This window comes from Narcine bancroftii, chromosome 10, assembly GCF_036971445.1.
Source record: "Narcine bancroftii isolate sNarBan1 chromosome 10, sNarBan1.hap1, whole genome shotgun sequence".
Taxonomy (NCBI): domain Eukaryota; kingdom Metazoa; phylum Chordata; class Chondrichthyes; order Torpediniformes; family Narcinidae; genus Narcine; species Narcine bancroftii.
In genome coordinates, this window is record NC_091478.1 from 55,769,484 (window position 1) to 55,791,289 (window position 21,806).

General features: G+C 42.2%; 1 protein-coding gene across 1 annotated transcript in view; it reads right to left on the bottom strand.

Annotated features, from left to right (window-relative positions):
• Positions 1-2,201: 2,201 nt before the first annotated feature.
• Positions 2,202-21,806, bottom strand: part of st3gal2 (ST3 beta-galactoside alpha-2,3-sialyltransferase 2) — a 1,083,354-nt gene continuing 1,063,749 nt past the window's right edge. The window contains exons 4-7 of the mRNA XM_069900979.1: positions 17,974-18,153; positions 8,876-8,921; positions 6,672-6,791; positions 2,202-3,845 (exon numbers count right to left, since the gene is read on the bottom strand). Of these exons, the coding sequence (XP_069757080.1) occupies positions 3,672-3,845; positions 6,672-6,791; positions 8,876-8,921; positions 17,974-18,153 (520 nt within the window). The 3' untranslated portion in view covers positions 2,202-3,671. The remainder of the gene's footprint in view (positions 3,846-6,671; positions 6,792-8,875; positions 8,922-17,973; positions 18,154-21,806) is intronic.

Sequence of the window (21,806 nt, forward strand, 5' to 3'; positions counted from 1 at the left end):
ACTCAACTCCTGAAGACCCGGCAAGATCCTAGTAAATCTTTGTGCTCTTTCAATCTTCCTGATATCCTTCCTGTAGTTCACCAATGTCTTAAACAACTTCAACATAACATAAGTTGTTTAAATGTCTTAAATAACATCCCAACTCCTATACACAATACTTTGATTTATAAAGGCTAAGATGCCAAAAGCTTTATTTGCAATCCTGCCCACCTGCAATGTCACCATCAGGGAAAACTGTATCTTTATTCCCAGATCTCTTTGCTCCTCCACACTCCTCAGTGCCCAACCATTTACTGTATATCTCCTACCTTGATGTGCCCTTCCAAAATACAACACCTTACACTTGTTTGCATTAAACTTCATCTGCCATTTTTTGGCCCATTCTCCGAGTTGTACAAAACCCTCTGGAAGCTTTGAAAATCTTCCCACAATGCCTCCAATCTTTGTGTCATCAGCAATTGTTTTTTTATCATTATGATTGCCTTGTCTATTTCTAATTTACACATCAGATGATAAAATAATGGGAGGCCAAGGTGGGTGGACAATCAGAATCTTTTTCCCAGGGTAAAAAGGTCACATATTTAAAGTTGGGGGGGGGGGGGGGAGGTTTCCATGTTTCAAAGAGATTGTGCTCATTTTCAGTCATTGCTATAGGAAAAATGTGAAGCTGGAGGGGGCACAAAGATTTACAAGGATGTTGCCAGGACTCAGGGGGCTGAGCGATAGGGGAGGTTAAACAGGCTAGGGATGAGGGGCTCATAGAGATGAACCAAATCATGAGAGGAATAGATTAGGGGGACGCAGAGTCTTTTGCCCAGAGTAGAGGAATTGGTGACCAGAGAATATTGGTTTAAAGTTAGGGGGAGAGATTTGACAGCAACCTGAGGGGTCACCTTTTTGCACACAGAGTGGTGAGTGTGTTGGAAAGGTGGTTGAGAAAGATAATTGGACGGATACATAGATAGGATAGGTTTACAGGGTTATGGGCCCAATGCAAGCAAGTGGATCTAGCTTGGTGGAACAATTTGGTCGGTGTGAGCAAGTTGAGCCAACGGGCCTGTTTCTGGGCCACATGACTTTTGAGGTGCGCAGGTCAAGTTCTTTTACACAGAGTTTGGTGGGTGTCTGGAAACTGTTGACAGGGTTAGTGGTGGAGGCTGATACTATATTAGTGTGTAAGAGGCTTCTATATAGACACGTGTACATGCAAGTAATGGAGGGAGATCAATCACATGCAAGCAGCAGGTATTTAGTTTAATTTGGGCATCATGCTAAGTGCAGATGCTGTGGTCTCCTGTGCTGATTTGGGTTAGGTCAGTTGGGAAAGGTGCCTTTGTATTAGGCATTGAAACATATACGATTACTGCCCTGGGTTCAGACCACTGATGTGTATAAAAAATTTTTAAAAATCAACTGAGGGTTTTCCCCAGTCTCCTGTTGCCCGTGGTGACCACAAGATGCTCCAAATAATAATCACAACATGTTGCTGAGTGGCATAAAAAAGTGTCAATATTTTGTCCTGCTAAATGTTTGATTGCAATGGATTTGCATCCTACTTGTGAGTAACTGCTGTCACAGGCTTCAGTGAATTGCTTCCCTGGAGAGCAAAATATATTACTTTGTGGAGTTATAAGATTCCATTTTAAATCCTTGTGTATCTGCTGGAGCTAGTGAGCTTGGGCCAACATTGCTATAACAATGGTTAATGTAATTCAACTTACTCCTGCGGTAACTGAGCACACTGGTTACTTCTGTCCCTTTGGATTTAATCGTATCACCTCAGATGGAACATTGTAGCAGGGCAACAATGAGTGTCTGTGTTGTGTCACCTGGTAAGCTGTGGAAGTGATTACTTTCAGTAGCTGTCTTGACATTTACCAGGCAGGTACACTTCCCCCAAGCCAACTTATCTCTTTTTATTCATTAAACAGACAGAGAACAAAAATCAAAATCTGAGCTTTAGGAGGATCAGGGTGGCCACCTATTCTCTGGATGAAGTTTAAGCAGTGTCCTCATTAGAACTCGCCAACAAGTGATGGTTCCTACAGCACTGGGCAGGACACGGAGCAAAATGTAAGAGAAACAAAGGACACACTTCAATTTTGAGTGCCATTTCTTCCCTCAAAATGTTATTTTTGGGAGGAATGGATTTCTTATTTTTGTTTTAATGGGAAAATAATGTGGAGAACAAATATAAAAAAGTAATTCCCAATAATTTCTTTAATTTGTAGAACTTCTACTAAACAAATATTTACGGTGCCTTGATGTTTTACACTGCTGTGGTTTTTGTCAAGTGTACATCAGGGACAGACGTGTATTGTGGCATTGGGGCCAATGCTGTCTCCAAAATTACACTCAGAACCTACACCTCCAGTCCTTCCTGTGGCATGTACTGTAACTACATCTGTTTGGAAGAACAAGGAAGAAGTCAATGTCTTGTGTTTTTCTCGCCCCTGATTTAAGTAGGTCAGGGATTCTCCAGGTGAATTGTGGACACATCCTGGTGCTGGCACTCTACTGAGAAGGAAGGCTTCTCCTTTTGAACTTCAATCAGTTGCAGTATAATTATGGACACTGGGACTTGCTCTGAGGAGCTAACATTGTGGCAGCCTCAAGTACTTGAGACCCTTCATAAAGGTCATGCCTCCCTCCCCAGTTCTTGGCATATGATTCATCATGAGGGTGAGTCTTTGGACATAGGCTGTGAATCCTCAAGCGACGACAATCCAAACTTTTTAAACAAACACTGAGCAAACCAGCTGAAGGGCTGCAGGCACCACAGTGAGGAAAATGCCACTATTTTCCCATTTCTGCTTATGTTTAAAAGCTACAAGGAAACCAACAAAATGACATTAGATTGGCTAAGGTCTCCAGGGAAAGCAAAATTAAAATGGATTCATACTTCTGTGCATCAGTTTCATTTGGTTTCACACTCTCCCACCATTTACATTGAAAGCCAGACACCAGTCTCGAGGCAGAATCCTCTCTGGTGATTTCCAAGAACTGTGACAATCCAGATCTTTGTTGCTGTGGGATGATGATTTCATCTGAATTGCTGCCAACAGGTGAAAATTAGTTTCTCTGCTGACTGCACTCCCAAAAACCAATGTGTCTGAAAGGCTTGAGAGGTCTTGCCTCCAGTGATGCAAGCAATGGAGCTCCTGTGAGACTGAATGTTGCCGGTTTTCCCCAAAACTGCGGTATAACAGCAACTTCCCGATGAAAGTCCACCAGAGTTCAGCTACAAACACAAAACACGATCCAAAAAGATGCACGTTTTCACCTCCTCCCTCCCACCTTCCAACCCACCCCTACCTTTGGTTCATATTTTATTTGCTCTCAGCCTGTTTAGCTGATCTTGCAATCTAATCATTAAAATTTTTCTCACCAACTTCAAAATTATTTGATAAAATTGCACAATATCCTGTGTCCACCAGGTTACAGAAATCATCTTGAAATTGATCCACAAAATAACACCATTTCTGATGGCAAACTAGCAGCTACTCTCTTTTCCTTGTTCCAGAGTTCTGCTTGAATTTTCAAACACGACTAAAGAAAATTATGCCAAATATATATAATTAAGGGCTAATCTGTCTAATATCCATTTGGTGAATATTGTAGTCCATGGTCTCTTGGAAAATCTGTGGAATAATTACAGTAGTTGATTTCTTTCAGTTTCCTCGGAAAACTTTGATTTTTCCAATTTCAGCCAATGAATTTATTATTTTTGCTTCAAAATCAGCATCGTGAACTCCAGTTTTCCGGAACTCTCCAGCATACCGGTTGTTCTCCCAGTAGTGATGCCAGTTCCCCCTGCTATCAGCACCAAATCCATACACGTTGACCTGAGGAGGCAAAGTAAAGGGGCTCAGTAAGGATGTGGACATTGGCACCTCTCCTAGTCAATGAGACCTAATATTCCAACTTCTCTTTCCAATCAGTTGATTACCAATGGGTAGCACTTGGTGTCAAGATAGGAAATGTAGCCAGGTTCATTTCTTCTGAAAAGGAAGAACTGTGTTTGGGTCAATTTAGCATTCTCTTGGCATGTGGCTCAGTCCCATAATATGGGCTGACAGGTGCTGTGACTGAAGTGTAACTGTTCACACAGTCTGATTCTGTGCTAAGCTGTGTTGGGAAAAGTGTTAACTTACTTGTTCTGGATCATGGTCTCCTCTGTAGGCTGCACAATACTATTGGCATTGGCAGCCGGTTCTTTTGGGTGGAAGTATCATTCACTTGGATGGTTCACACAGACTTAGAATATTCCTTTGTGGGTTACTGCCAGGCATTTAAACAAGGGCCCGTAGGAATACAGGAGAGTGTTGTGTGCTTTAATGTGCACTTCAGCTGAAAGCTCTATGACCCTGTGACTATTAGCATTTGTGCTTTTACCAGTAACAGGAACTTTCTCTGTGCCTATACTGCAGACTTCTCTCTGCCAACCATGTCATCATTTTTTTGATGATACAGAAGGCCTCTATCCCATGATGTCTATGGCACCCAATTAATCTACCAACTCTGTATGTTTTGGAGGGTGGGAGGAAACCAGAGCACTGAGAGAACGTACAAATTCCTTACAGACAGCGCCGGATTCACACCTGGGCTGCCATAGCGTTGCGCTAACCACTACGCTGACTGTGCCACCCAGCAGTCTTTGTGGACAAGAAGCTTCTATCTAGAGAAATGTATGGGTATCATTTCATTCTTGCATATTTACTAAAGCTAACCTGTGTCAGCTTTCTGTCCAAGTCAGGCAAGCTACAAATGCAACTCCGTGTGGAATCGTGCAGTACACACCAGTGATAGCATGTAAATGGACACAGGGCAATGGGTGACTACACATGGCAATGCTGGATATGGATCAGGCAACAAAATACAACAGTCCATCTAATGCAAGAGAACACTTGATCTGGCCTTTGCCCTCCTGAACCTGCCTGCATTATCCAGCATTTACAAAGCCTCTATGTTCTTCAGTCCAGGATTAAAGTTAAGGATCCAACAGCGGCTGCAAGTTGAAGAGATTGGTAACAACTTCTGGTCGCATTCCTGACCTGATAACTCATGCTGAATCACTTACCTTCCTGGGTACAGACTGGCCTTGCAGCTTTTCTTTCTTAGCCACCTAGTAAGCTCAAAGGCTGTTTTGTAAGTTGTCACCTATCTGATGTGACTTCAAGGTAATGAGTCAGGATATTCTGCAAGGACTCTCTTATCTGATTGTATAACTGCCCTGCTCTCTCTTCTACATTGGAACTCCCTGTGAGATCTTGATGCAATGGAGATTGCAGGACACCTGTCCTGATTCCCAGATCTGTCCCTGCCTAACTGAGATTAGCCATTAACTGTGAGTTGTCTGTATTCATACAATGCACAAGCCTCCACAGTGACGATGGATCTCACCTCACAAGATAAAGAAGAAATGGATCCCTGCATTTTCTACCTGAGGCAAATAGTCTTGCAATGTCTGGCAAGCTAATTCTTGCAAGTAATATGGGCAAGCAGTTATATTGACTGGAGATCTGAAACCCTGGCTGGGATCAAACTGAGAGACCTGTAAATGAAGCTGGTAACCACTTGTTATTGACCACTTTGCTTCATGCACACTCTGAAAGTGGTATTTCACAGCACATCTTTGTGTTAATATGTCAATGCACAAGTGGATGCTCAAACATGGAGAATTTTACAACAGCAGGGGTTAAATGTTTTGTACATTGAGAATTTAATTGAACAATCACCCTTAATTCTGATAATACAGGTAGTTGGGTCTATAAAGTGTCTATTAACAGCCAAATGCTGACTTCTGAATGAGATTACACTAAATTTTGGGCCTCGCATTCTGTGGAATTGAAAACAGCTCTAATATCTGTGAAGATTGGCATTTCTCTGAATAGATTGTGGGAAAATAAAATGTCACTATGGGCTAACTTCTCAAAATATTTTTGCCTTTCTCTATTTTTCAACCCAGGTTACAGCTTCAATTAACTTTGCTATTCAATTTCAGACACAGCTTTTAACGTGGTCTTGTTAAAGTGGAGCTGAGATTGATCCAAACCAAACACGAATACAGCTGCATAAACAAACCTTTAATCACTTTGCAAAGCTTGAGAACTCTTACAGCAAGAAACACAGCTACGAGCTGCTAACTCACTACAAAGGAGACTAACTCATGGCTTATAAAATCACTTAATTTATGGTTACTAATCTCAAGTTTCTGGAACATTCAAAGAGACTACTCCTTAAGTACATATTCCTTAAAATTCTCTCAGGATTCGTCAGTTAGTCTCACACCACTCCATGAAATAAAGAGTTTCTTATCAGCTCCCAAGCTGATAACAAGAAAGGAATGCAGCCCAAAAATACAGCCCACCCCTTTTCCCTTCCAGTCATCATTTTAAAACTTACATTTTTATTATATTCCAAAATCTACTTTCTCACTTTCCCTTGTATTAACTTGACCAATCAGCACACTCTTTGCTTTCTTCCTTTCTGGTGAAGATGCTGGAACTTAAATCATTTGGTTTTTCCTTCTTCACATTTGCATCAGGCTTGGTGTCATCTGACCTCTGCTTCAGAATGTTCAACACTGGTGCATAAGGCACTGTGGCCTTTGCCCCTACAGGCAACCCTGCTGTTGGAAAGTGTCCCTGTTCCAGATGTGAGGCACTTACCTCATCGCAGATATGGAGAGCAAAAAACAGGACCAGCATTCCAGTGGACGGATATCTCCCATGATGCTCTGTCCACTTGTCATGGATATACTTGAAGAATGCTGGATTGTAGATTTGCACCTGAGTAAAGATCAGGGGATTGGAGTATAAACAGCAACTTTTACATAGCACAAATAAGGAAGGTCAAAACACTTGATACACTCCTCCCTGCCTCTTCAGGAATAAGCTCAACTGAAGTATTAGTTACTCAGGTGCTAGCTAACACTTTGCTTGAGGGGGTCACTCTTCATTGTTTAAATTTTTGTGCTATCACTCCCCTATAAATGTGCAACATGTTTGCTCTCTGTAAGCAATTCCAGTAAGGCCTGAATATAAATTTTGGTAAATGTTCCATCGACATGGAGCAGAGCTACTTAGAGCAGAGCTGAGGAGGCCTGATGGCACAGCACATGGAGCTGCTGCCTTGCTATGCGGGTGACCTGGGTTCAATCCTAAGGGGCTGACTGTGTGGAGTTTACACAAGTTCCATCACCATGTTGGTTTTCCCCGGGTGCTCAGGTTTCCTCTGACATTCCAAAAGGTTGACAGATTAATGGCTGCCGTCAATAGTCCCAAGTGTGTAGATTTTCTAATCAATAGATGGTGTTTTCATCTGAAGCCCACACTTTCCAGCAGGATTGCTGCATCAGTTATGGGAGTCCTGTCTGGCTTTCAGCCTGAATGCATACCCCAGAGCCCTAAACATTATTTGTTGGGATTCCTTGATTCAAATATGGATCTTAAAGCCCACACGACCCAGAAGCAAGCCCATGTGGACCATCCTATAAATTTACACCAATCTCATCCTATTCTGCCCACATTCCCATCAACTTTCCCTCAAGATTCCACCACTTGGAACAATTTACAGTGGCCAAATGAACCTACCAACTTGCACATCTTTTGGACATAGGAGTAAACTGGAAACACGGAGAAAACCCACAGTAACAGGAAGGCTGTGGACACTCCCCGCAGATGTTACACAAGTTCTGGAGCTGGGAGGCAGCAGCTTTAAGTGCGGTGGCCTTGCACTGTTCCTGACTGCTCTAATTAGCTCTTGTGCTATAATAGATGGAGCCCTTACCAACAGCCCACCCACTTTACATTCAGGGTTAACTTAAATTACTAATAGAGGAAAAAAATAATCTGGGCATTAGACTCAATGTTTGGCTTTAAACTTGCAACTCAATTATTCAGACGAACATTGTGTTCTGGCTGCTCTTTAGAGAGAATCCATGATTTCTCTCATTGTGGCCACTTTAATATCCAGGTGTTAAACTGAAAATTAAACCAATGTTGCTTAGAAGTCTTAACCTGTACTGCAACTGTATGTACTGCAACTGACCAAGTTACCAGCTCAGGAATAGCCTCCTGTCTGCTTCACTGCACATTCTGACCCTTATCTTACACTTGCAAAGATTGCGGTAGCATTAGCCAACCCCTAGACGGTTGCCATTTTGTTTATTTTCTGCCAAGATTCCAACAAGCAAGGGACATTGCCCAGATATTCTGCCTACCAACCTGAGAGTCCTAATTTAAGTGGAAATCCAGGTTCTGCTGGTGCAAAACCCTTAGCTAATTAAATAAAGTTGTAATTTTTTTCAGAGCAAGTGGTTGATGGAAACAGGGCACTTGGTGGTGTGGTCAGGCATGCCACCATCCTTTTCACTTTGGGAGCTCGACTTGAATTCCTGTCAGGGTGAAGACATGAAACTCCCTAGGAGCTAGCAGTGGAAATCTTGCTGGTTTAGTATCTCCTGCATACTTCTTCATATCCTGTAATGAAATTGTCACATGTTCCATGACTAGTGTATGCTGAGCTGTATCCAGATGTGAATAGAAAGGTGAAAGAATCAAGAAACATTTCTATAAATCTAAGTATTCATTTACTTGCTCCTTCACCCACAAAACTGCAAGATGTCTCCCAAAACACACGTGCTGCAATTCTTAACATAGAAATCCAACCAATCAACTAAGGCTTGCTGAACAGGGTCGCTGAAATATAAATCAAATTGGAGCTTAAAGTTCTCCAAGCCCTTTGCAGCTGCCATCAACCATTCAATGATCTCAGTGCCTTGGATCTTGCTAGGAGTTGCTTCCATCTGCTCCTTACCATCCAATATATCAATATACCAATACAAGACCATCAGCAGCAGACTCCGACTCACCTTATCTTTATCCACCCGTAGAAATTGTTTTACAGGCGCATAGGTGCTGTAAATAAAAAGGATAATGGGAAAGTCAAGAGAAGCTGAATCCTGAACCTCTGAAGAATAGGTTTATTCATTCAAATATTGTTTATTTTTAATTCTCTTGGTTTCCGACCTTAATGCCTCCATTACCTGCTCTATATCTCCCTCCTGTGGACGTTATGGCCATGACAATAAGTCCAGCAAGAGATTCAACAGCCTCTCTCCTGTCAGTTTCCATCATGGGGATACTTGGCATGGAAATATAGTTTAAACACAAACTCATTGTGGGAAGGCACTGTCCTGATTCCAAAGGAGACCAGAATGGAAGACTGACATTTCTAATTAAACAGGCTTCATGAGCAGCTTGGGTCTCGAACCAATAAGGATGAAAGCCATCAGAAGTAATGTGCCTATCCTGGAGCCCTTTGAAAGATGGCAATAAATCCCACAGGCCCTTGTTATGTGCGCCATTTTAGATTTGTCAGTCTAGATTCTGACTGAACTTCTTGTTACCTCATTTGAAAAATTCCTTCTGTAAAATGCCACCTCAGTACAGGTGAGTTAGACCAGGGGTGTCCAAACCTTTTTGATTGTGGGCCACATACAGAAAAAATATAAGGAGTCATGGGCCTAACAATATTAAGCCTGGCTGTTTTCAACTAGTTACACTGCAAGAAAAATGGCATTTTTAGAATCTGCCATCAAAAATTCATTTTCTATAAAACTATACAACACCAGTTTAACTGTTGATATTACAGTAGTTTATTGATGTGCTCACATTACAAAAGGCATTTCTGTATCTGCTGCTTTTAAATTTAGTTTAAATTAATTCACTAAAACTCTTTAAACACTCATTCAAAAAGCGGGTCAAAATAAAAAGCTGGGTGCAAAATAAGAACAGGAGAAAAAAATCAAGAAAGGGACAAGGATGTCTCCAACATTCCTCCACAACTCTCAGTGAACACAGTTCATGGCCCAAGTGCCCACCTTATGATATGATGCAATGTGTGAATCTGGAGATAGACTATTAATGTTAACAGATACCTTGCAAATCAAACAAACACACTTCCCCTTGACTTCTGTGAAAAAGTATTCATTTTACCACCATGTCTGAAATTTTCGTCACTCCCTTGCACCTTCTGTTTCCAGTTCCATATTTAATCAACCAAGGTAAATTTTTTTAAAACTGAGGTAAATATTTTCATCGATGAGTAACATTTCAACAATCGGTCTAGTAGTTGTTCAAAATGGCAGTAACGTCTAGTGTTGAAACTAAGTAGTGCAATGTAGAAACAGATTATTAGAGATTATGTTTTAATGGGCTATATCCCATTTTATTTTTAAAATTCACCTTGGGCCACTTAGAAAAGGGCAATGGGCCACTGTTGGTGGATGGGGGTGGGGGGGGTCATAGTTTGGTCACCCCTGAGTTAGACATTCTGACAGTAAGACTTAGTGATTTGTTGCCTTGTGATTTCTCCATTCTCCTTCTATGGTTACAGACTGTTAAACATTGATGCGATGGCAACCCTTGTTCCCATCCCAACACAAGACAGTCAGTGTGATTCATACCTTGGAGCAAACCTATCCAACTATAACCAAGGCACACTGTTTCTTTCCGTTTCTCTTTTAACAAAGAGGTCCGAGAAAGGACAATTTAAAAGGCAGGACTTTGGCAACAGACATTGATTGCAATTGAACAAATTTATAGGGAAGCCTTTTGTTTTAATGCTAATTATGTCATAGGTTCAGTGGTCTTGCCGGAGAGTGGCGTTAATGGGTCTAAGCAAGAAAGTCTGCAGATGCTGGGGTTGGGTGCAATACACGAACGTGCTGGAGAAACTCAGAAGGTCATACAGCATCCAAGGGAAGTAAAGGGATCTGAGAAGCAACATTTTGGGCCTGGACCCCTCTTCGGGTATAAGTAAAAATAGACAGGATCCTGAATAAAAAGGTGGGGAGAGGGGAAGGAGCACAAGGTCATAAAGATACAGGTGGGAGGGGAGAAGGAAAAGAAGCTGAGAAGAGATGGGGAGAGGGTAGCACTCTGATAGCAGAATGTTGTCATCCCTCTCTCTTTAATCAGCCCACACTTCACATGCTCTGTCTTTGCAGATTTCAATGAACAGCTCTATCATTTCCTTGTTTCTCTAACACCTTTCAGAAGTGGAATTACATTTGCAGTGTTTCAAACTAAGGGAAAATCCAAAATTTGAAGTCTTTGAAAAATTATGGCAGTTAGTCCACGCTGCTGAAGATCCAGCTGCGCTGGGTGGGTCACGTCTCCAGAATGGAGGACCATCGCCTTCCCAAGATCGTGTTATATGGCGAGCTCTCCACTGGCCACCGTGACAGAGGTGCACCAAAGAAAAGGTACAAGGACTGCCTAAAGAAATCTCTTGGTGCCTGCCACATTGACCACCGCCAGTGGGCTGATATCGCCTCAAACCGTGCATCTTGGCGCCTCACAGTTTGGCGGGCAGCAACCTCCTTTGAAGAAGACCGCAGAACCCACCTCACTGACAAAAGGCAAAGGAGGAAAAACCCAACACCCAACCCCAACCAACCAATTTTCCCCTGCAGCCGCTGCAACCGTGTCTGCCTGTCCCGCATCGGACTTGTCAGCCACAAACGAGCCTGCAGCTGACGTGGACATTTACCCCCTCCATAAATCTTCGTCCGCGAAGCCAAGCCAAAGAAAGAAGATTAATCTATGGAAAATAATGGAGTGGAGACCACATTCTTCAAGAAATGTGCAGATGCTAAGTTTTACTGCAGTGCACAAAAATGCTGCAGAAACTCACAGCATCTATAGGAAGTAAAAGGCGGTCGACATTTTGGGCCTGAGTCCTTCTTCAGGCATGCTGAAAATCAGGCAAAAGCCTTTTATTCATGACCAAGGCAGTAGCTGAAGGGTGTCAACAAAAGCTTGACTGAGCATCAGTGAAGAAACAAGGGAGTGATGCGAGATGGAAAGGATAGTTTCAAGCACTCTGTTGACAATTAAAAGAGGATTGTTTTGGTGGTTACCAGCTGGATTTGGTTTGCTCTTTAACAGAACACACCTGGGCAGAAATTCGCATACTCGAATGGATGCCAGTGATAGGGCAGCATAGATTGAGGTGAAACTTACCCTGCAGTTTGACTCTTCAGTACAAAGACTGAGATATTGTCTGTTGTTTCTACTGGCCTTAATCGTTTCCTGACGTCACGTCCTTTGAGGGGGTGTCCAAAATGAGGGTATACATTATTAAGCATAACACTCATGCATTGCTGAGATCTATCACAAAGCCCTTCTCAACAGAGAATAGATACATTAAACTCTTCCTGCAAATTGATAGTCGAAGGTTCTTTTATGTTCATTTACAGGATGTCGGAGATCACTGCCTTTACAAGGCCAACTGTGCGCTCAGTTGTACACCACTTTTAACTGCTGCATTTCCACAGTTCAGCTCAGTGGAGAGTCCAGTGTTTAGATTCAGAGGCAATAGAGGAAAGGCAACACAATTCCAAGATACCAGAGGTGAAGGTTTTTCTGAGATGACGTTGAGGAAATTTTGGCAATGTGTTTTTCAGTAGGGGTGACAGACCAGTCATAGGGAAGTTCAAGATGGTTGACGGTTGTATTTATGGATTTTAGCAAGGCATTTGGTAAGGCACGAATGGCCACATGGAAATATGATATTGTGGCCATCAGTGAAACCTGGTTGCAGGAAGAGCATGTTTGGCAGTTAAATATTCCAGGATTCCATTGTTTTAGACATGATAGAACAGTGAGGGGTGGGATAAAAGGTTATGGTTTGGTGGGATCATCCAGCGAGGCTATTTGGGTGATAAACATAAAGTGGTAGTTGTGGGAGATTTCAACTTTCCAAACATTAACCAGGTCACCCATATAGTAAGGGGGCAGGATGTGTTAGTGTTTGTGTTTTCAGGAAGTTTTCTTAATACCTAGAAGAACCGACTCGAGAGGGGGCAGTATTGGATCTCCTATTAGGGAATGAGGTAGGTCAGGTGACAGAGGTTTATGTTGGGGAACTCTTTGGGTCTAGTGATCACAATACTATCAGTTTTAGGCTAGTAATGGAAAAGAATAGAGTTGGGCCAAAGGTTGAGATTCTTGATTGGAAGAAAGTAAATTTTGAGGGGATGAGAAAAGATTTGGAGGGTGTGGATTGGGATAAGATGTTTTCAGGGAAGAATATAGAATGGAGGAATAGAATGAAGAATGGAGGATATTCAAAGGAGAAATTCTGAGAGTGCAGAGTCGGTCTGTCCTCGTGAGGATAAAAGGAAAGGTTAGAAACTGTAGGGAGCCTTGGTTTTCAAAAGATATTGGGAACTTGGTTCGGAGAAAGAGGGATGGTGTACAACAGGTATAAACAACAGGGAATAGATGAATTACAAGGAATATAAGGAGTGTAAAAAGAAGTCTTAAGCAGGAAATTAGAAAGGCTAAAAGGAGATATGAAGCTACTTTAGCAGGAAAAGTAAAAATAAATCCAAAGAGTTTCTATCAGTACATTAAAAGAAAAGAACAGAGAGGGATAAAATTGGACCCCTTGAAGATGAGTGGGATAGGCTCCATGAGAAGCCAGAGAAGATGGGTGAAATTTTAAATGATATTTTTTCTTCAGTATTCTCTAAGGAAAAGAATATTGAGTTGGATGAAGTGAAAAAATATGGTAGGGAGGTCATGGATAATACTAAAATTAATGAGGAGGTAGTGTTGGCTATATTGAAAAAGATCAAGGTCGATAAATATCCAGGTCCTGACAAAGTATTCCCTAGGACCCTGAGGGAGGTTAGTGGGGGTGTTGACAGAAATATTTAAAATGTCACTGGCTATGGGCAGGGGAAATACTAGAGGAATAGAGGGTGGCTCATGTTGTTCTGCTGTTCAAAAAAGGATCCAAAAGTAAACCTGTAGGCCTGTAAGTCTGACGTCAGTAGTGGGTAAATTAATGGAAAGTGTTCTTAGAGGTGGTATATTCAATTATTTGGAAAGACAGGGATTGATTTGGAGTAGTCAGCATGGTTTTGTACATGGTAGATCATGTCTAACAAATCTTATAGAGTTTTTCAAGGAGGTTACTAAAAAGGTTGGAGGGGAAGGCAGTGGATGTTGTCTATTTGGACTTTAGTAAGGCTTTTGACAAGGTTCCCCATAAGAGGTTAGTGAGGAAGGTGGAAGCATTAGGTATTAATGATGAAGTAGTGAAATGGATTCAACAATGGTTGGATGGGAGATGCCAGAGAGTAGTGGTGGAAAATTATTTGTGGAGGGAGGAGTGGAGTGGAGTGGAGAGACGAGTGGAGTGCCTCAGAGATCAGGACTGGATCCAATGCTGTTTGTCATATATATTAAAGATCTAGATGATAGGGTGGCAAATTGGATTAGTAAATTTGCAGATGATACAAAGGTTGGTGGTGTTGTTGACAGTGAGGAAGATTATCAAAGCTTACAGGGTGATATAGGACAGTTAGAAGAGTGGGCTGAAGGATGGCAGATGGAGTTTAATACTAATAAATGTGAGGCGCTACATTTTGGTTGGACTAATCAAAATAGTCACACACAATAAATGGTAGACAATTGAGTGCAGTGGAATAAAGGGATTTAGGAGTCATGGTACATAATTCTTTGAAAGTTGAATCACATGTGGATAGGGTGGTGAAGAAGGCATTTAGTGTGTTGGCTTTCATAAATCAGAGCATAGAATACAGGGGTTGGGATGTTATGTTGAAATTGTATAAGGCATTGGTGAGCCAAATTTGGAATATTGTTTGAAGTTTTGGCCGCTGAATTACAGGAAGGATATAAACAGTATAGAGAGAGTTCAGAAGAGGTTTACGAGACCGTTGCCAGGGTTTCAGGGTTTGAGTTACAGGGAATGGTTGAGCAGACTGGGATTTTATTCCATGGAGTCTAGAAGGTTGAGGGGTGATTTGATAGAGGTATTCAAAATTATAAGGGGGACAGATAGAGTCAATGTGGATAGGCATTTTTCATTGATAGTTGGGGAGATTCAAACAAGAGGGCATGGATTGAGAGTAAAAGGGGGAAAATTTAGGGGAAACATGAGGGGGAATTTCTTCACGCAGAGGGTGGTGGGCATATGGAATGAACTTCCAGAAGTGGTGGTAGAAGCAAGATCAATGTTAATATTCAAGGAAAGGTTGGATGGGTATATGGACAGGAGAGGTGTGGAGGGTTATGGACCAAATGCGGGTCAGTGGGACTAGGTGGGAGAAGCTTTTTGGCACAGACTAGTAGAGCCAAACTGGCCTGTTTCTGTGCTGTAAATGGTTATATGGCTCTGCACAGTACGCTGCTCTGGAAGGTTAGATTGTATGGGATCCAAGGTGAGACAGGAGAATGGATAGAAAATTTGGAAGAAACCTGGAGGGGGGTGGTGGAAGGGGAGAGAGATGAGCTCAAGGCAGGAAGGTGGGTGCAGTGTGGGTGGGACATTTTAATCAGCATGGACAAGTTGGGCCGATGCATCGGTTTCCACACTGCATGACTGTGAGCCAAGGGTAGGCTGTTTTGACCTGGGTGATGTCAGGGTTCAGGTGCTGTTGGAGCTAAACTCCTTCTGGCAATCAGAAAACATGCCATAACAGTCTTGACATGTAGGTAGACAAGGCGTAGCAGACCAGAAGGTAAGCCACTGGCTTCTGGGCTGTTTTTGTAGTCACATTGATTTCTATTAAAATGACCACCCATTTTGGTGGTGGGGGAGCTTGAGATGGTAGTGCCAGTGAAGATCAAGGAGACTTGTTGCAGATTGTCACTGTCTGGTACTTCTGTCACCCATGCCTCAATGTTTTTTGGGTGTTTGTTAAATGCACATGGGGATGCTTCATCAACTGTTGACTGAAATCAGAAAGCATCCTTGTCATAGAAGGTCAGAATTTAATATTGATGTGCCTGTGCTCTCATTTGGAGAACTCCAACCACAATTCCCTGGAGCTGATGAATGAACTACAATGACCAGAATCGTCTTTCATTTCATGAGGCATAGCAACAGCATGAGGGAGTTGACAACCAGATGGCATAGATTTGAGGTGAGAGGGATAAAATATAAAATGGATCTGAGGGGCAACTTTTTACATAGAGAATAGTGGGTCTGTGGAATAAGCTGCCGGAGAAAGTGGTAGAGGGGGGTATAATTATAGAAGGATCACTCGGTTTCCTTTTATGGTTACCATCATTCCCTTTCTGCTCTAAACTCATCCTTGACCCCTCTGTCCTTACGAAAGACACCCCATTGCTAATATTCCTTTCCAATCCAGATTTCTCAAAAGGTATAACCCCTTGCAATTTTATGTCTGTCACATTGGCAATTCAAATTTGGAATCCCTCTAATTTGCCTTCCAGCCCTGCTGTGGAACTGAAATAATCTTTATTGCAGTCACATATACCAGAGAGAATGCAGAGGAGGTTCACCAGGATGTTGTTTGAATGGGTAGCTGTAGTTTTTAAGGAGAGATTGGATAGGCTGGGTCTGTAATGGCTTTTCCTTCCTTGGCTCATTAATGAGCTGCAACAATAGCGTATAATCTAGGAATATAGCAAGGACCTAGGTTAACAGGGGGAAGACAAGGTCAGCTGACAGAAGCTCTATTTTGGTGGGCGGGGGGAGGAAGAGGAATCCACGAGACATGTGAAATGGAAGCTGAGGTGATGAGGCTATTGATTAGAGCTTTGAGGATAAGAGGACTGGGACCTGGGGGAAATCTGAGGGCAGCAGATACCTGTGCATCAGGCAAACAGATGGGGGCTTGGGTCATGTGTTTTGGTTGATAAACGTGATCACTAGTGAAGTGTGGTAATGCATTAAATAAAAAATGCATGTAGTGAGATTCAAATCCAGTAGTGCAAAGGCACCTTGATAACAGGGTGATACTAATGTGATGAGACACTTGATATATAACACTCCAAAAGAATCAGAGTTTGGTAATGAAATCCAATCATGACTGGCCAGGAAGTGCTTGTCTGCATTTTCACAAAGAATGACCATAATCACATTTTACTATATCCAAAGTGCATTTTCCATTGTACAGGAGTACAGGAAACTCCGGAATATCCTAACAAAAGTCTCTATTTTTCTCTTCTCACCACCCTCTTTATCTTAAAAGCTCCACCACAAACCCTCAGGTCAAAAATGGATATGAAAGAGCAATAGCCACACAGTGGCTAAATTTTCCCCTGCACACAGTGCAGGGGATAATTTATTCATTCAGCACAGAAGGAATACATACATCACCGCTGAGAGTTACTGTCTCCTTTGTTAATTAAGCCAGACTGCAAATGGAGAGATCAATTTGACATGCTCACCTGTACGCTATTTTAATGAAGGGTTCAAGCCTGAAACGTTGGTTATGTATCTTTAACTTTTCTGTATAAAGTACACTCACCTAGTGAGTTCCCCAGCATTGTGTTTTTTTTCAACCACGGTGACTGCAGATTTCTGTGTTTTACTTTGGCATATTCTCCTGGATTGGTAGAAATCGCTTATGAGAAGAGATTAGGTTGCTTTGACCTTCATTTTTCAGAGTTTAGAAGAATGAGAGGGCATCTTGGAGAAATCTGTAAAATTCTAAAAGGACTTAACGTACCAGAGAGAGGGAAGATGATTCCAATGGCCAGGGTCCAGAATCAGAGATCATGACCTCAGAATATAGGGTATGCCATTTAGAACCAGGATCATAAGAAATTTCTTGATCCAACTAGTGGTGAACATGTGGAATGCTCTACTGCAGAAGGCATTGGAGATCAAGTCTTTAATTACATTCGAGAAGGAGGTATACACATTTTGTAAGCTAAAGGGAACCAGGGATACGGGGAGAGGGCAAGAACAGGTTACTGAGGTGGATGATCAGCAAAGTTTCATGCCAGAATAAGCTAGAAAAGTTGAATGGCCTACTTATACTCCTATATTCTATGCTTTCAGGCATTAACAAATATGTTGTGGTAATGGTTAGTTACAGAACTTTGGTAGCAAGAGACCAAGTATTCTTAGTGACAGCATATTGCGCAAATCAATCTGAGATTGGAGTGTAATACTTACAATCTGATCTCGCCCGTTGACAAGGCGCTGGTGATCCATTGGAGATCCAACGTCTTAAAAGGAACCAGGACAAAGCTGATATTTGCTGGGAGATTTTTTGCACTTTCTGGGTACATGAAGTGATGAGTTGTACGGCTACCCACATCTGTTTCAAAGCCAACAGTTGGAGCTTGGTTCATTCTGTAACAGATGGGCAGTTTTGAGGTTGTGGCACAAGAAAGTTTGCAGATGCTGTGGCCGAGTGCAATACACAAACATAGTGGAGAAATTCAGCAGGTCACGTAGCATCCACAGGAAAGAAAGGTTAACTAAAGTTTCAAGCCCAGCATGAAACATTAGTTACCCTTTACTTCCTTTGGATGCTGTGTGGCCTGTTGAATTTCTCCAGCACATTTGTGCATTGAGTTTATTAAAACTAATCAGGATGCTGATCTCAAAACCCTCTGAATACAAATGAGCAAAACTACAAGTGGTACAGATTCCAGAGTTATTGTCAGACATGACATCACATACAACCCTGAGATTTTTTTTTCCCTGCGGGTGAAGGAGAATTACCACTTATTGGTCATGCAAAAAAAAAGTTGTACACAATGCACAACAGATAAAAAATGTAAACAAACTAACTGTGCAATACAGAGAGGAAAAAAATATTATTAAAATGCAAAGTAAGAGTCCCACTTGAAGTTGACATTAGCCAGCACTTGAAGTTTTCTGCTGCTAAGTTTATATTCGAATTGAATTTAGAAATTGCCTGCAGACTCTCCTGACGTGCAAAGGTGTTACAAAGGCAATATCGAAGCTAATCTATTTCTCAGGTTGCACTCCTGGTATGTGCATAGAGAGCATTATGTGAGGATGGAGTAATTGTTTTATTTGATTGTATAGTTACAGAGTTTCTCTTTTTGTTGCAAACACTTTTGAAAAAGTCCCAGAGCACAAAGTAAAATATGTTCAGCTCTCCTACACTAGAAGTTTCCTAATCCTCACTTATACTTTAAGTATGTCTTCACTTTTATACTCAACTGGTTTAAGAAAGTCTCCTCCTGCTGGAGGTGCTATTGCACTAAAAGGGTTCTTGAAAGGACTATGATTTTATTCAGTTAGTGTCGTGTGTGAACACATTATCAGCTTCAATCACCCATCATCCTAGCACAGAGCCAGTAGCATGCAGTGCTGAGGCAATGCACATGGCAGAGTATTGGCATTCCCATTGGCTATTCCCATGAAGTTTTCCAGCCCATATTCAGCAGTAACCCATATGTGTCATGGTTTCCGATCCCCATTTAAATTGAGAACCACACTGTTATAGCATAAAGTTCAGGGTTCTTTCTATTGTCACATCAAATATGTAACTTAACTTTTGTCTGATGTAAGGCAATCAAAGAATCATTATGAGCATTGCCCAGTGACCCTAGCAAAAGAGTTCCTTCAGAGTCACTGAGTGCCTGTGGATTCAACTCCAGTGCTCCAACAACCTCTGCCACCACACAGACTCCTGTTCAATTCATCAACTACCTGAGCTCCAGATCCAAACCTCTGACACAATCTGAAAACCATCAGTGCCCAAAACCCTACAGGAACCTTTCTTGGTCTCAGCACCCTCCCGAATCCCCACTCTGATACCTGGTTCCCATGACTCAGTGGTTCCCACAACCTGTGGGGGTACCTCACTGGTCTGCTGCAGTGGTCACCTTCCCTGGATGGTCCTTGAGCCACTGAACCCCTTGCTGGTCTGGTGCCGTGGTCATCATCCCGTAGGGTCATTTCCTCTGCTTCTCCTTCTCAAAGTGGGGAGGAGAATCTTCTTCCTGTTTCTGGTGCCCTGCGCTGGTCTGTCGCTCCCCTGGATTCTGCAGCCCCTTGTGGCCTCTGCTGAGCACAGGCACTGCCATCTTGGGCACAGATCTTGTGGTTGCAGGAATCTACTTACAATCACTGTTGGCTCCACTAACTGGCTGTTTAAAGTCTGTACAGAACCACCAGCATTAGGATCAGAGAGTTGAAATTTTTGGAGCAGCGCTGTGCTCTCTCGAGTCCGCACCAGCGACATCACTGTCATTTTGTTTGTCCCATTTAAGCACAGGTTGCCTATAAACTAGATCACTCTTTGATAGGGGCAATTGATCTCTGTGGTGAGAATAACTTGCATCTGTTCACACTCAAGTGCGGAAAATGTAGGATACAGTTGCAATTGGGTTTAAAATCTTAAGTTTGTTTTTGAATGTGCAATTCCCCCTTTCAAACTCTCAGTTTGGAGGTCCCAGTTATTGCCTCAGTAACAAGCAGACAAATCACTGTAAATGACATCAGGCTTCATCCACTGAATTTGTTTCTGAATGCTAATAAGACTGGAGGCATGTAGGTCTGGTCCAGGTTTTCAGAATCTGAATCCAAATCTAACATTTAAATTTTAAAATTTTAGATATACAGCACAGTAACAAGCCATTTCAATGAATGAAATGGAGTATAGGAGCCAGGAGATGTTATTTCTGGGTGGGGGGGGGGGGAGGATGAGGGCAGATAGAATAGAGGTGAAATGCAAGTGGCAGAAAGTGACTCCATAAATAACTCTCTATGTTCTTACATGTTAATTGATCTAACATCTGCTTAATTAGACAGACACACATGTGGGGATAGGTTATTCGGAAAGACTAGTTTCTTTTGACTTCTGTTGAAAAGTACTCTGGAACAGGGTCAACGAAGAACAAAAGTTAGAGGGAAGCATTAGCATGTTAGAGGGGGGTTTGTTTGGTGGGGGGGGGGAGTGCTAGCTGGGACCTACCTGTCGACAGGGGGAATGCTTCATGCACATTGGTGACACAGCCGGGAGTGGGTGGAGAATCGCAAGCGTGCGTCAACCTAGATGCTAGTGACGTGGGAGTGCTTCTGACGCCCAGCAATAGTGCGACCATATGGGGGTGCCACAGCACCTCGTTTGGAGGGACAATGTTTGTAGATGCCCTCCTTGGCGCTGACCCTGCTCTGGAAGGTTGTACTTCCCTCAGGACTTTTCTTCAAGAGGCCATCTCTAAGTTGCTATTTCACACTTAAAACTGCTGCAGGCCTCTGAAGTGACTCTCCGACAAGCAGAAGTGGTTGACTACCAACTTAGAGCAAGGCTCCAAACATTGGAGACAACATTTAAAGTTCAATCCCCTGTGATGGAGCCATATTAAGTTTTAATCAGTGGAATGTGACCATCGTTTCAGTGGGAGGTTCAAATCTCAGGGTGCATGATGGTTTACTGAAATTCTTGCATACCCTGTGCTTGCTCTTGACATACTCAGATATGTTGGCAGGAACTTTTAATGCACCAGTGTTACTGTTTTGACATAAATGCAAGTTTTCAATTGTAGAGTAATTCATTTACAAAAAGCCCTGCAAGATGGAATTTCATTACCAATATTCTATAAGCTCTCTCAGCAGAAAATCTCACACCCACATCCACAAAGCAGAGAAATATTCTCATCTGGGACTGAGTGAAAATTAGACTTCCTGCATCCATTCCCAAATGAGCAACGGGTAAACAGAACAGTCATTCACTCTGTCCAATTTAACCTACTGCCAATACTCATGTACTCATGACTTCACTTAAGTCATGCTTCAGATAAATCATCTGAATGCTTTCATTCAACATTATATTTCCATGGAATTGTGAATTCAAATTCGTGGTGTCAACTCTCCAGACAACAACCCAGAGGGTTGTTAACTCAGCCTTTGACATCACAGGCACCAGACTTCACTCCATTCAGGTTATCTACATGAGGCTGTGTCTTTAAAAAAAAGCATCTCTATCCTCAAAGACCCTCACCACCCCCCACTTCACTCTTCAC